The sequence below is a fragment of the Dreissena polymorpha genome, chromosome 1 (assembly GCF_020536995.1).
Source record: "Dreissena polymorpha isolate Duluth1 chromosome 1, UMN_Dpol_1.0, whole genome shotgun sequence".
Classification (NCBI taxonomy): domain Eukaryota; kingdom Metazoa; phylum Mollusca; class Bivalvia; order Myida; family Dreissenidae; genus Dreissena; species Dreissena polymorpha.
Window position 1 is genome coordinate 4,720,298 of NC_068355.1, and position 13,386 is coordinate 4,733,683.

Sequence of the window (13,386 nt, forward strand, 5' to 3'; positions counted from 1 at the left end):
ACGTTGTCCATCAGTCTGTCTGTCACAAAGTTTATTTTTGGCTTGGGATATCAATTCAACAAATTTATAAAGTGAAAGTTAACGGCTTTAGCGTGTCTTAATGATTTTTATGCTCCCTCCCAAAAAATTTTGGGGGAGCATATAGTTGCCGCTTCGTGTGTCCGTGCTTGTGTTTGTCCGTCCGTCCGTGCACAATTTTTGTCCGGGCTATTTCTCAGCATTTCAGCGGGTTCTGGTCGGATGATTTTTCACAGAGTTATGGCCCTTTGAAATTTTCCATTAACTGTACATATAGTGCAATTCTTGTCCCCCCTAGACGTTTCCTATTATCTGAATATATAGTGCAATATTGTGACAAAAAAACACTTTGGGGAGCATCACCCGTCTCCGACGGTTTCTTGTTAAAGAATGTTTGAAGTGAAGAAGCCCATTTCAAACGAGTCTGACTGAATTAGAATCATTCCTTAACTGATGCTCTTACTTAAATAGCGCCAATATGAAAATGTGTGAATATTATTGTTTGTTATACTCCCTTCACCATTGGTAATGGGGGCTATATAGGAGTCACTTTGTCTGTCGGTCTGTCTGTCTGTCCCAAAAATTTCATCCTATCTTCACCAAACTTGGTCAGAAGTTGTATGTCAAGTTTGAATATGGGTCATGCCAGGTAAAAAACTAAGTCATGGGGTCACTTAGTGCGTTTTAAACCGAACGTTTGTCCGGACTATAACTATGTCATTTATCGTTAGATTTTAAGATGATTTCGTACATTTGTTCACCATCATGGGACGATGTGTCATGTGAAAAAAGTACGTCAATATCTCCAAGGTCAAGGTCACACTTTGAGTTGCCCATAATTGAGCTTGTCCTGGCTATAACTTTGTCATTTATTGTGAGACTTTAAAATCATTTGGTACATTTGTTCACCATCATTGGATGGTGTGTCATGCGAAAGAATTATGTCTATATGTCCAAGGTGAAGGTCACACTTTGAGTTCAAAGGTAAAAAATGGCCATAAATGAGCTTGTCCGGGACATAACTATGTCGTTCATTGTGAAATTTTAAAATCATTTGGCACATTTGTTCACCATCATTGGACGAGGTGTCATGCAAAGAATTACGTCCATATCGTCAAGTCACACTTGGAATTTAAAAGTCAAAAATGGCCATAAATGAGCTTGTCCGGGCCATAACTATATCTTTCATTGTGAGATTTTTAACTGGCTCTGTACATTAATTTTGTTCACATTCATTGGAAGGCCTGTCATGCGAAAGAATTCAAGAGTTCAAAGGTCAAAATGGCCATAAATTATAAAGGCATTATAATTCTTAAAAATTGACATAAATTAGCTTCTCTTGTTTTGTGAAGACAGCATGCAAAATATTCTGTGTCAATGCAGAATGTGGGGGTATACGTCACGTCTGTGACAAAGCTCTAGTTATTATTGTAAGCAAAATATTTTGCTTTGTTTTTAATAATCTTTTATTATGCTCCCCCTAAATTTTCGGGGGGAGCATATAGTCGCCGCTTCGTCTGTCCGTGCGTGTGTCCGTCAGTCCGTGCACAATTTTTGTCCGAGCTATTTCTCAGCAACTAATGACCGGAATTCAATGAAACCTTATGGGATGCTTCACTACCAAGAGGAGATGTGCATATTATCAGCGGGTTTTAGTCAGATGATTTTTCACAGAGTTATGACCCTTTGAAATTTTCCATTAACTGTACATATCGTGCAATTCTTGTCCGGGCTATTTCTCAGCAACTAATGAAACTTTATGGGAAGCTTCACTACCAAAAGGAGATGTGTATATCATCAGCCAGTTATGGTCCGATGATTTTCCACAGACTTATGGCCCTTTGAAATTTTCCATTAACTGTACATATAGTGCAATTCTTGTTTAGAGAGTTATGGTCCTTTGAAATTTTTAAGTTGCTAAACCATCCATCGTATTATTTTGTCCAAAGTTATGCCCCTCAAGACGTTTCCTTTTATCTGAATATATAGTGCAATATTGTGACAAAAAAACACTTTGGGGAGCATCACCCGTCTCCGACGGTTTCTTGTTTTTTCTGTAATGAAAGCACAGATACAATAACTGTCAGTTTATGATCACAGATCATTATAATTATCTCATTCATTATAATTACTCTTCTACCTGAACAAAGTTGCGAGTTTTGATACAGCTTTACTGGATTTATCTGGATTTGGATTTATCTGGATTTCACAAAATGCAGTATGTTTGTGGTTACCATTTGATTTCACAAAATGCAGTATGTTTGTGGATTTCATCCTATTTCATGTCTTTGGTGTCTTTTGTAATGCGTTCTGATTTTTAGCTCTACTGGCCGAAGGCCTGAAGAGCTTATGTCATGGCGTTGTTTCCGTCGTCCGTCGGTGCGTTAGACTTTTTTCTTGTTGAAGGGATAAAAGTCCACAGTTTTCATCCAATTCTTTTCAATTTTGTTCAGTGTCTTTATATTAATGAGGACTCGAACCCTAATAAAAATGGGTTACATCAGAGTAAAAAGTCCAGAATTATCTCCCCTTGAATTTGAGGAAATTGTGAAATAAGGCTTGTTTATGCAATAAAGTCCACAGTTTTCATCCAATTATTTCCCAACTTGCACAGTGTCTTTATCTGAATGATGAGTCAAACCCTATTGAAAATGAGCAATATCGGTGTTATGAGTCCAGAATTATCTCCCCTTGAATTTGAGAAAAAAAATGAAAATTCTGTTTTTTATGTGATAAAGTCCATAATGTTCATCCAATTCTTGGCCAACTTGCACAGTGTCTTTGTATCTATGAGGACTCAAACCCTTCTGTAAAAAGAGCAATATCGAAGCAATAAGTCCAGAATGACTTCCCCTTGAATATGAGAAAATTTTGAAATCCCGCTTGTTTACGCAATAAATTCTACAGTTTTCATCTAATTACTTCCCAACTTGCACAGTGTCTTTATATCAATGAGGACTTGAACCCTATTGAATATGGGCAGTATCGGAGAAATAAGTACACAATAACCTCCCCTTGAATTTGAGAAAATTCTCCTTGTTTGCGCGATTAAGTACACAGTTTCCATCTTATTCTTTCCAAACTTGCACAGTGTTTATAGCAGTAGAGCGATTCAGGCCCTCATGGGCCTCTTGAAGTTTTTTTGGAATACATTTTTATCTTGATCTTAAATGTGTGGGTTAGTCTACCAAAAAAATGAACAAAACTTAATGTCACGCAAATGATAATGAATTATCAGCAAATTCTATGTGTTCTCTTTGTCAGGCGTCAGATGCAGACGCTGTGGGATGACGCGGTGAAGTTCATTGAGGCAAATGAGTCTCGTATCCGTCCTGAGACTCAGGTCATACAGGGGGAGGAGTTCTCGGTCTGGAGATGGCTGCAGGTACTGTATGGGCCACTTCCTGGGAAAATGGGTCTTATGCCATATTTTCTACCGTAGCTCCAGACCAGCCTGCGCATTGTGCACTCTGTTCAAGGGCTACCCTGTCTGCTAATAAGACCACAAAACTTTGCTTAATAGTAGTAATGCTGTGTTATAAAGGGTGATATTTAGCTACAACATTTTATACCTAAGCACAGTATAGTCCAGTGCACCATCTTGGGACAGCTCTTTTTCATTGTTACATCTTAACCCTTTCCCTCTCAGAAGCAAAGTGAAAATGGTTATGTGCAAACAGCATTAAATCAGAACAGCCTGCAAGTAATCTGTTCAGGTTTTATGCCGTTTGCTGTTCATCAGTATCTAAGGGTTGGAATTGAAGCCTTAAAAACTTGAATCTAATAAGAAAGGTCTTGAATTAAATATAACCTACTAAGGGACTACAAATGTGTAAAAATAGGTATCTAAGTTGTAAAGAGTTAAATATGTATCTAAGTGGTAAAGGGTTGAATACATATGTAAGTGGTAAAGGGTTAAATATGTATCTAAGTGGTAATGGGTTAAATATGTATCTAAGTGGTAATGGGTTAAATATGTATCTTAGTGGTAAAGGGTTGAATACGTATCTAAGTGGTAATGGGTTAAATATGTATCTAAGTGTTAAAGGGTTAAATACGTATCTAAGTGGTAATGGGTTAAATACGTATCTAAGTGTTAAAGGTTAAATACGTATCTAAGTGTTAAAGGTTAAATACGTATCTAAGTGTTAAAGGTTAAATACGTAATTAAGTGTTAAAGGTTAAATACGTATCTAAGTGGTAATGGGTTAAATATGTATCTTAGTGGTAAAGGGTTAAATATGTATCTAAGTGGTAATGGGTTAAATATGTATCTAAGTGGTAATGGGTTAAATATGTATCTAAGTGGTAATGGGTTAAATATGTATCTAAGTGGTAATGGGTTAAATATGTATCTAAGTGGTAAAGGGTTAAATACATATCTAAGTGTTAAAGGTTAAATACGTATCTAAGTGGTAAAGGGTTGGTACATTTTAAAATTAACTATGACATACTTCTGTTGTGGAGGCTGTATTCATTAATTACTGTGATGGGCTCTTGTGTTTTTGCTGAAGATCTTTGTATACATGCATGACAGTAATGTTTATTTTGGTATTTCATAATGTCTCAGTCTTGGCATTAATTTTTTTTAGGCACTAGCCCAGCCTGGCTACCAGCTTGGAAATCTCACTAGCCCAAATCAATTTCAACTAGCCCGAAATAAGTTATAGTACTGTTACATTTGTAACTATGTATTGAACAAGCATAGAACAATAAAGATTAAACAAATAAACACTTGATTCTGTTTTATTCACAGTTAATGTCTAACAAAAAACTTAAACAAGGTCTCCAGACATCTCCATTCCATCATGATCATTGTCTGAGTCACTGACATCCAGGTCTGACATGTCAGGTATGCTCTTAAAGGCCGCCTGAAAACAAAAACAATGTTATAACCTGAAATGAAATTATCAATTTTCCACTAAAATATCTGAAAGAAGTAAATGCAATGTCAAACTAGCCTGTGCATAAGAAGTAGAACAAGAAGGTAACCGTTCTGCCCTAACTTCTGAGTCTTCTTAATCTAAAACGACATTTGTAGCAGTAGTTTCATTGCCTAAGCCACATCTGTTTTGTAGCAGATTGTACCAGCATCTAAAATGCAGTATGATAACACATTTGAATTTAAAGTCAGGATTCGTTTCTTAACAGATTAATTTTATCTGTTAAAAACTATACTTGTAAGTTAGAGCATGATATTTAATGGCATGTTGTTTTAATGCCCCCGGATCAAAAGATCGAGGGTATATTGTTTTTGGCCTGTCTGTCATTGTATGTGTGTGTTCCAAACTTAACCTTGGTCATAACTTTTGCAATATTCAAGATAGCAACTTGATATTTGGCATGCATGTGTATCTCATGGAGCTGCACATTTTGAGTGGTGAAAGGTCAAGGTAAAGGTCATCCTTCAAGGTCAAAGGTCAAAAAAACAAAATCAAAAACTTTAACCAAAACTTTAAACTTCTTCATAACTTTTGCAATATTGAAGATAGCAACTTGATATTTGGCATGCATGTGTATCTCATGAAGCTGCAAATTTTGAGTGGTGAAAGGTCAAGGTCATCCTTCAAGGTCAAAGGTCAAATTTATGGCTTCAAAGCGGCGCAATAGGGGGCATTGTGTTTCTGACAAACACATCTCTTGTTTTACATTACGTATGAAATGCACTTACCAGCCAGTCAGCAATGTTGGCTCAGAATCAAAGTCCCCAATACAAAACGAAGCCATGACCGATTATTTTTCCGTAACGGTTGGAATTTTCGTTTCATTGACTGTTCATAATTTTTGTTGCAACTTTAATTGTCATTGTACAGTTGATGTTTGTGCGTTGCGCCTTCAAAATATCGCAGAAAAGACATTAAAACAAATCTATCGCCGCGAGTTCTCCTTCCAGTAATAATAATAGTTATAGCGTCTCGCGAGATTGACTTACAACAATGTTCGATAAGCGGCTAATCAATGATTGCTCAAGGGAAATAACAAATGCAGTTTTGAATAAGCGTCTGTATGAATCTATTTCGGACATGTTAATAAGTTCGGATACTAAAAAATGCACTTGACTGATCGGGCTACCGGCTTGGAATTTTCACTCGACCAACGCAAAAATCACTCGACTCGGTTGACGGTTGAGTGGGTTACTTCCAAGACTGATGTCTTTGCCTTGAGTCAGAAAAAAACTATCAATGGGGTTCATTTTGATATGTTTTATTGAAGAAGGAGTATAAATTAAAGACAGTCGCAAGTGTTTCTTATATAAAAACTGCATTTTTGTATAAAAAATGTTGTTGTTTTCAGGCAATGCCAAATGGACATAAAATGTGGCAAGGCCAAGGTATGATATTCAATTCAATATGATTTGGTAGAAATATTTAGAAACATTTCCTCAATAAAACTACTTGGTAATGTACTTCAGTAGCTGTTGTTCTCTTAATGTTAAAAACAAAACAATTATTGTATGAAACTACTGTACATGTTTAAACAAAGTTCAACCAAGTGTGTTCCTCTTCAAAATATTTTTTTATAGAATTAACATCATAATCAGTGAATTGGTAACTTATGTATATGTGCCTGTCTGTAATATACATGTAGGGAGATCTTTGTAATGCTGTTAACAGACCCAAGCGTAAGGACCTATTAACCCACATTTTTATGCCCCCTTTCGAAAGAAAAGGGGGTATATAGTTTTTGCACTGTGCGTCTGTCAGTCTGTCTGTCTGTCTGTTTGTCACACTTTTCGTGTCCACTCTCTATTTCAAATACTTTTCAACTGTTCTTTACCAAACTTGGTCAGAAGTTGTATCTAGACAATAACTAGGTCAAGTTCGAATATGGGTCATGCTGGTACAAAAACTAGGTCACGGGGTCACTTAGTGCATTTCAAGGATTTATCATGGTAAAATGCTCATAACTTCTATCAAAGCGTTGGCTATAACTTTTGCATTATTGAGGATAGAAACTTGATATTTGGCATGCATGTGCATCTCATGAAGCTGCAGATTTTAAGTGGTGGAAGTTCAAGGTCAAGGTCATCCTTGAAGGTAAAAGGTCAAAAAAATAAAATATAAAAAATTTCAAAGCGGCATTCTAATGAAGCTGCACATTTTGAGTGGTGTTAGTTCAAGGTCAAGGTCATCCTTCAAGGTCAAAGGTTAAAAAAAGTGTTTGTTTTTTTAGCTCACCTGATTGCTCAGTTGAGCTTTTCTGACCGGTCTTTGTCCGTCGTACGTCCCTCCGTCCGTCCGTTAATATTTGCTCGTAAACAGTCTAGAGGCCACATTTCTTGTCCCATCTTCATGAAACTTGGTCAGAAGCTTTGCCTCAATAAAATCTCGGCTGAGTTCGAAACTGGGTTGTGCCGGGTCAAAAACTAGGTTACTAGGTCAAAAAAAAGAAAAACCTTGTTAACACTGTAGAAGTCACATTTTATGTTCAATCTTCATGTAGCGTTGTCAAAATGTTCGTCTTCATGATATCTTGATTGAGTTCAAAAGTGGTTCAGGTCTGTTGAAAAACATGGCCGCCAGTGGGCGGGGCAGTTTTCCTTATTTGGCTATAGAGAATTCTTGTAAACACTCTATAAGTCACAATTTTTGCCCAATCATCATGAAAGGTGGTCAAAACATTGATTTAATTGATATCTAGGACCAGTCTTCGAAATTAACACATGCCCGATCGCCCGTGGCGAGTAAAATTAATGCAGGGCGCATACAAAATTCACGTTTGTGGCCCGCCAGGCATGTTAATTATTGAAGCCAATTGACACTTTATAAAAAAATCGTAAGTTCTTGATATGTGCAAATCTATTTTTCAATTTTGGAAGTTGTAAAACAATGAAATTTGATTGGTATAACAACACGCACCTGCTTGCTCACGTCATCGTTATTGTTTTTGACCGATGCATTTCGGTCACATTCAGTTCTTATTGATGGTTTCTGTAGAAAGTAATAGAGTAGATGCTTTTTGAATCGATTATTTCAATCAAGTAATACGCTTCCGTTTTCGTAAATGTAAACAAATGTCATTGTCGACATAGAGGCTATGTAGTATCTATTGTATGTTGATGGGGCTAAGCCCGGTAAAACACTTCCAAAATAGAAAATTGACAATGATTAATATAAAAAGGAAGCCAAGAAACCAACGAGGACACCAGAGAACGCTCTTTCCAAGCGCTCTGGTGTAATGATCGACCGTCTTTATTCTAGTGACTGATTAGATGCCATTGTATTCACTACTGTTGAAACAAATGTTCTGCTTTACTATGTGTAGCATTTAAGTGCAAACATGTTGTGGTTTGTTACATTTTTGGTTACAAAAGTTTGGGCATGTAAAAAATATGTTGGGCATGTAAAAATTCTTAAGTAACTGGTCCGACTGGCATGTAACTTTTCAAAGCTAATTTCGAAGACTGTAGGACGAGTTCGAAAATGGTCTAGATCGGTGAAAAAACATGGCCGCCAGTGGGCGGGGCATTTTTCTCTATATGTATATAGTGGCAGTTTTCCCTATTTGGCTATATAGAAACCTTGTAAACACTCTAGAAGTCACAATTTTTGCCCAATCATCATGAAAGTTGGTCAAAACATTAGTTTTATTGATATCTCGGACGAGTTCGAAAATGGTCCAGATAGGTTAAAAAAACATGGCCGCCAGTGGGCGGGGCATTTTTCTCTGTATGTATATAGTGAAAACATGTGAACACTCTAGAAGTCACATTTTTGGCCCAATTTTCATGAAATTTGGTCAGAACATTTGTTTCTTTGATATGAGAGTTGAGTTCGAAAATGGTTTAGGTCAGTTGAATAACATGGCTGCCGGGGGGGGGCAGTTTTCTTATATTTATATAGTAAAAAAAAGCTTGTGAACACTCTAGAAATCACATTTTTTGCCCAATCATTATGAAACTTGGTACAAAGATTGGTTTTATATATATCACATAATTAATGCCATAATTATTGCCCTTAGATTGTCCAAATTTTCATTATATGATACAGAATCCTTGTAAACACTCCAGAGGTCACAATTTTGTGTCAGATTTTATGAATCTTGGTCATAATATTTATTTTTGTAAGCAAAGTTTGATGTTTGGTAAGGAGGGGTCAACTCAAAATATAGGTCACCAGGTCAAATCTTACAAAAACAAAAACACTCCATATGCCAGAGTTTTGGTTCAATAATGATGAAACTTGACCAGGATGTTTGTCTGGACAATATCTAGGTCAAGTTTGACATTTAGTAAAGATTGAATGAACTTGCTTCTCTCAGGTGAGCGTACTAGGGCCATCTTGCCCCTCTTGTTAAATAAATATTCACTATAATCGGAAAGTTTTGTCCCTGATTTGCTAATCTGGTTCGACACTTTACACGCATGCATTTAGCCCAGTCTTTCCTGAATGAGACTCATAATGATACTTATGTGTGATCGACAGCGTTTGGAGAGACGAACATCAGCAGTGTGAACAGTCTGCCGTACGGTCCAACGCCCTGCCTGAAAGTCAGGAATATGTTTGACGCCAACACGTGAGTTATTCTTGCAAAAGATTTGCCTGAGCTGATACAAGTCTTCCCATAATGAGGCCAAAAGCTCTTGAGGTATATTTGAGCTTTTAGCTGTGTTGCCTATTAAATAAAGTGGACATGCTGTTGATGATGTTGCTTCAGGATGACATTTGTTTCAAGTTTGAATCCAGATGTTATTATCGTATGTGTACATGTATAACTCTTTTAGGCAATGAAAGACTTGTTTACCAGAGTGATGCAAAAGGTTAAATGGCTAACCTACTAAAACAACCAGTTAACTGGTTACATCTTCAGGAAAAGGTTAACATGGTTTTTTATCCACCGCCATAGGCGGATGGATATTGTTTTGGCCTTTTCCGTCCTGCCGTCCGTCCGTCTTTCCGTCCTTCCGGCACTTTTGTGTCCGGAGCCATATGTTGGAAGTGCTTTGGCGGATTTCATTGAAACTTGGTATGAGTATATATATATGGATAAGAGGATGATGCATGCCAAATGGCATTGTACACCATCTGTTAATAATGGTGTTATGGCCCTTTGTATCTTGAAAAAATGCTTTTTTGCGTCCGGAGCCATATCTTGGAAGTGCTTTTGCGAATTTCATTGAAACTTGGTATGAGTATATATATGGATATGTGAATGATGCACGCCAAATGGCATTGTACACCAATGGATAATAACAGAGTTATGGCCCTTTGTATCTTAAAAAATGCTTTTTTGGTGTGTCTGGAGCAATATCTTGGAAGTGCATAGACGGATTTCATTGAAACTTGGTATGAGTATATATATGGATAAGAGGATGATGCACGTTGGCGTCGTCCATCCGTCCAGAAAACTTTTGTGTCCAGAAGTATATTGGCGGCGGATATCAATTCAACGAATTTGCTTGTTTATTATGCTTCTTTCATAAAACAATAAGTGCGATTTAACATTTGCGTGAGACATACTGTCAACTTGCACTGGTGACTAGCGAGCACAACATGCCGCACCATTGATGATAATAAATAACGTGTCAACAAACAAAAAAATAAAACAATAAATAAGTACTTGTGTGGTTTCAAACAAGGGGAACGTTTTGATAACTGGCAATATTGTTTTATTTTACTCGCGAAAATTTAACTGCGGGGAGTGGGGGCTATTAGCAATGTTGCGGTGTACACATTTATCTTATTCGCGATAAAAGTCAGTTAAGACATTGGACGGCTTAATTTGATGTTTTGTTAACCAATACTCAACACTGATTTCTCATGAAAATTAAGTGTATATAAGTAAAACGTGTAGAGTAAACATCGTATTTGTTTTAACAGAAATTAATATTATTTTAAGTAATTGAAGTCACTAACGATGCCACCACAATACAAATGTAGGTTGAGTTTGTATGGGCGTTCTTAAATCTTGTATGTTTATAGCTGAAATGCATATCTAGTTTAAGTTTAGATCAAAGTTAAAAGTCAAGATCAATGTTACTTAAAATGGAAAAACTGTTTTCCACTCAATAACTTGAGATTTGTATGAAGGTATTGAGCTGAAATCCTGTGTGCAGGTAGGCAACATGCAGACCTGGCTCGGGATTGCACAATAACTTTAATGAAATATGGGTCCTATCTGTGAAAAGGGGTTTAATGCATGTGCCTAAAGTGTCATCCCAGATTAGCCTGTGCAGTCCACACAGGCTAATCCTGGACGACACTTTCCGCCTAAACTGGATTTTTTGCTTAGAAGATACTTTCTTTAAACAGAAAATATCATAAAAGTGGAAAGTATCATCTCTGATTAGCCTGTGAAGACTGCACAGGCTAATCTGTGACAACACTTTACACATGCATTAAACCCCCTTTTCACAGAGCACGGCTCATACGATATAACTTTAATGTTGAAAACCTAGATTCTTGCTGTTGCCATTTTTCTTGTTTTTGATGCCTTTGAAATGTCAATGCTATACTGTCCTATCCTATTTATCTATTGAAAAGTGTCCTCAGCTATTCTTATTTGCTTTCCATGTTTCCAGGGAGCAGAACAGTGATGACTGGCACCTCGACGTGGAGGAGGCTGTACTGGAGAAGTGTCAGGACAACCATGGAATCCTGCACATCTACGTAGACCGCTCTTCCAAGGAGGTAAGTAACATGCAAAGAAAAGTGATTAAAAAGCAAATACACTATAATTTTGTTGACCAGATGTATGGCATTTTAATGAATAGAATGTGCTAGTCTGTTATTGGGCATGTTAATGTATAGCATTCCTTTAAATTGAATTAGACCGTTTTATTTTGGAAGGCTTGTGAATAAAACTGAATATATCATAAAATTGCTGAGGCAGTGGATACAATTGTTTAGGTAGACAGTTTATCCCAGTAATATTCAAATATTACTTGAGCCTTGCTTTGAGAAAACCAGACTTAATGCATGTGCGTAAAGTGGAATAGATTTTCATTTAGGAAAGATTTCCTGTAAGCCCCCCAAAAAATGCTAGTGGAAAGTGTCATCCCTAGACTGCACAGGCTAATCTTAGACAACACAACGCACATCTTGCATTGTACTGATGTTGCTGTTGCAGGGCTGTGTGTACATCAAGTGTGTGAGCTGTGAGAAAGCCTACCAGGCTTATCAGGCCCTGCATGGATGGTGGTTTGACGGTAAGTTGATACTTAGCATTTAACCCTTTCCCTCACAGAATCGAAGAGAAAATGGCTATGTGCAAACAGCATAAAACCAGAACAGCCTGCGAGTAACTTGCAGTGTCTGTTCAGGTTTTATGCTGTTTGCTGCTCATCAGCTAGGTTCGAAATGAAGCCTTAAAAACTTGAATATAGTAAGAAAGGTCTTAAATTAAACTTAACTTTCTAAGGTACCACAAATGCATCAAAATACGTATCTAAGTGGTAAAGGGTTACGTTTAAACTTTTTTATTCAAGCTGGATTATATGGAAAGTTTAAGGCTTCTTGCAATGCTCTTTAGTCCGTTTCCTGGGAAGACCATTACTTGGTGTCTTTTGGGATATCTAAAGAATGCTCCCACAGTTCAGATTAAATCGTGACCTGGTTGCTTGATGGACACCTTATCTTATACACTACAATGACCTCTACTGGGCTGTTTGCCCTGACCCAGTGGTTCAAAATTTAAACAGTGGCTTATAATAAGAATGGTTTATGTTAAGAAATTATATTCTCTCTTTACTAGCGTACATTTTGCTATTGCGGCTCAATTCTGCATAGCTGATTTATGCTTCTGCTGATTTTGGACAGTGTTTAACTCACCGAAGATAAGCAAATTTATGTGCAACAGTATATTTAATATGTTTCTTATAATCCAGCGGGTTGCTGTTTGAACTTATGGGACCAAATGGGTGTTGAGATTTTGAGATATGTTTATAAATGGACACGTTCAAGTAGGAATTTATGTGTTACATAATAATGTGAGATGCTGAACTCAAATAATAACTTCTAATGTATGGTAAATTATAAAAAACACAATTGTAAGGCAAAATGCCTTGAATGATTACGGGAATTATTAAACATCAAAGTTAAAAAGTGAAAAAAATATTTTATTTAACCATTTTGTCTATGAATGCTGATTTTCTGTTATAGTGTATGTTAATATTTTTCTTCAGATATATGACCCACAGCATGGAAAAGTGGGTCTCATGCCCTATTGTTAAGGGTTGTTCCCTGTCCGCTAATGAGACCTTGAAACCTTGCGTGATTTTATAGTGGACAAGTTAGCTCCTGACATGACTGTGCGTAGTGGACAAGTTAGCTTCTGACATGACTGTGCGTAGTGGACAAGTTAGCTCCTGACATGACTGTGCGTAGTGGACAAGTTAGCTCCTGACATGACTGTGCGATTTTCCACGCT

At 37.0% G+C, this 13,386-nt stretch overlaps 1 protein-coding gene across 1 annotated transcript in view; it reads left to right on the forward strand.

Moving 5' to 3' along the window:
• LOC127869072 (inner nuclear membrane protein Man1-like) overlaps positions 1–13,386 on the forward strand; it is a 44,207-nt gene that overhangs the window by 23,621 nt on the left and 7,200 nt on the right. Inside the window, 5 exon segments of the mRNA XM_052411357.1 lie at positions 3,283–3,403; positions 6,313–6,349; positions 9,444–9,534; positions 11,540–11,648; positions 12,088–12,166. Of these exon segments, the coding sequence (XP_052267317.1) occupies positions 3,283–3,403; positions 6,313–6,349; positions 9,444–9,534; positions 11,540–11,648; positions 12,088–12,166 (437 nt within the window).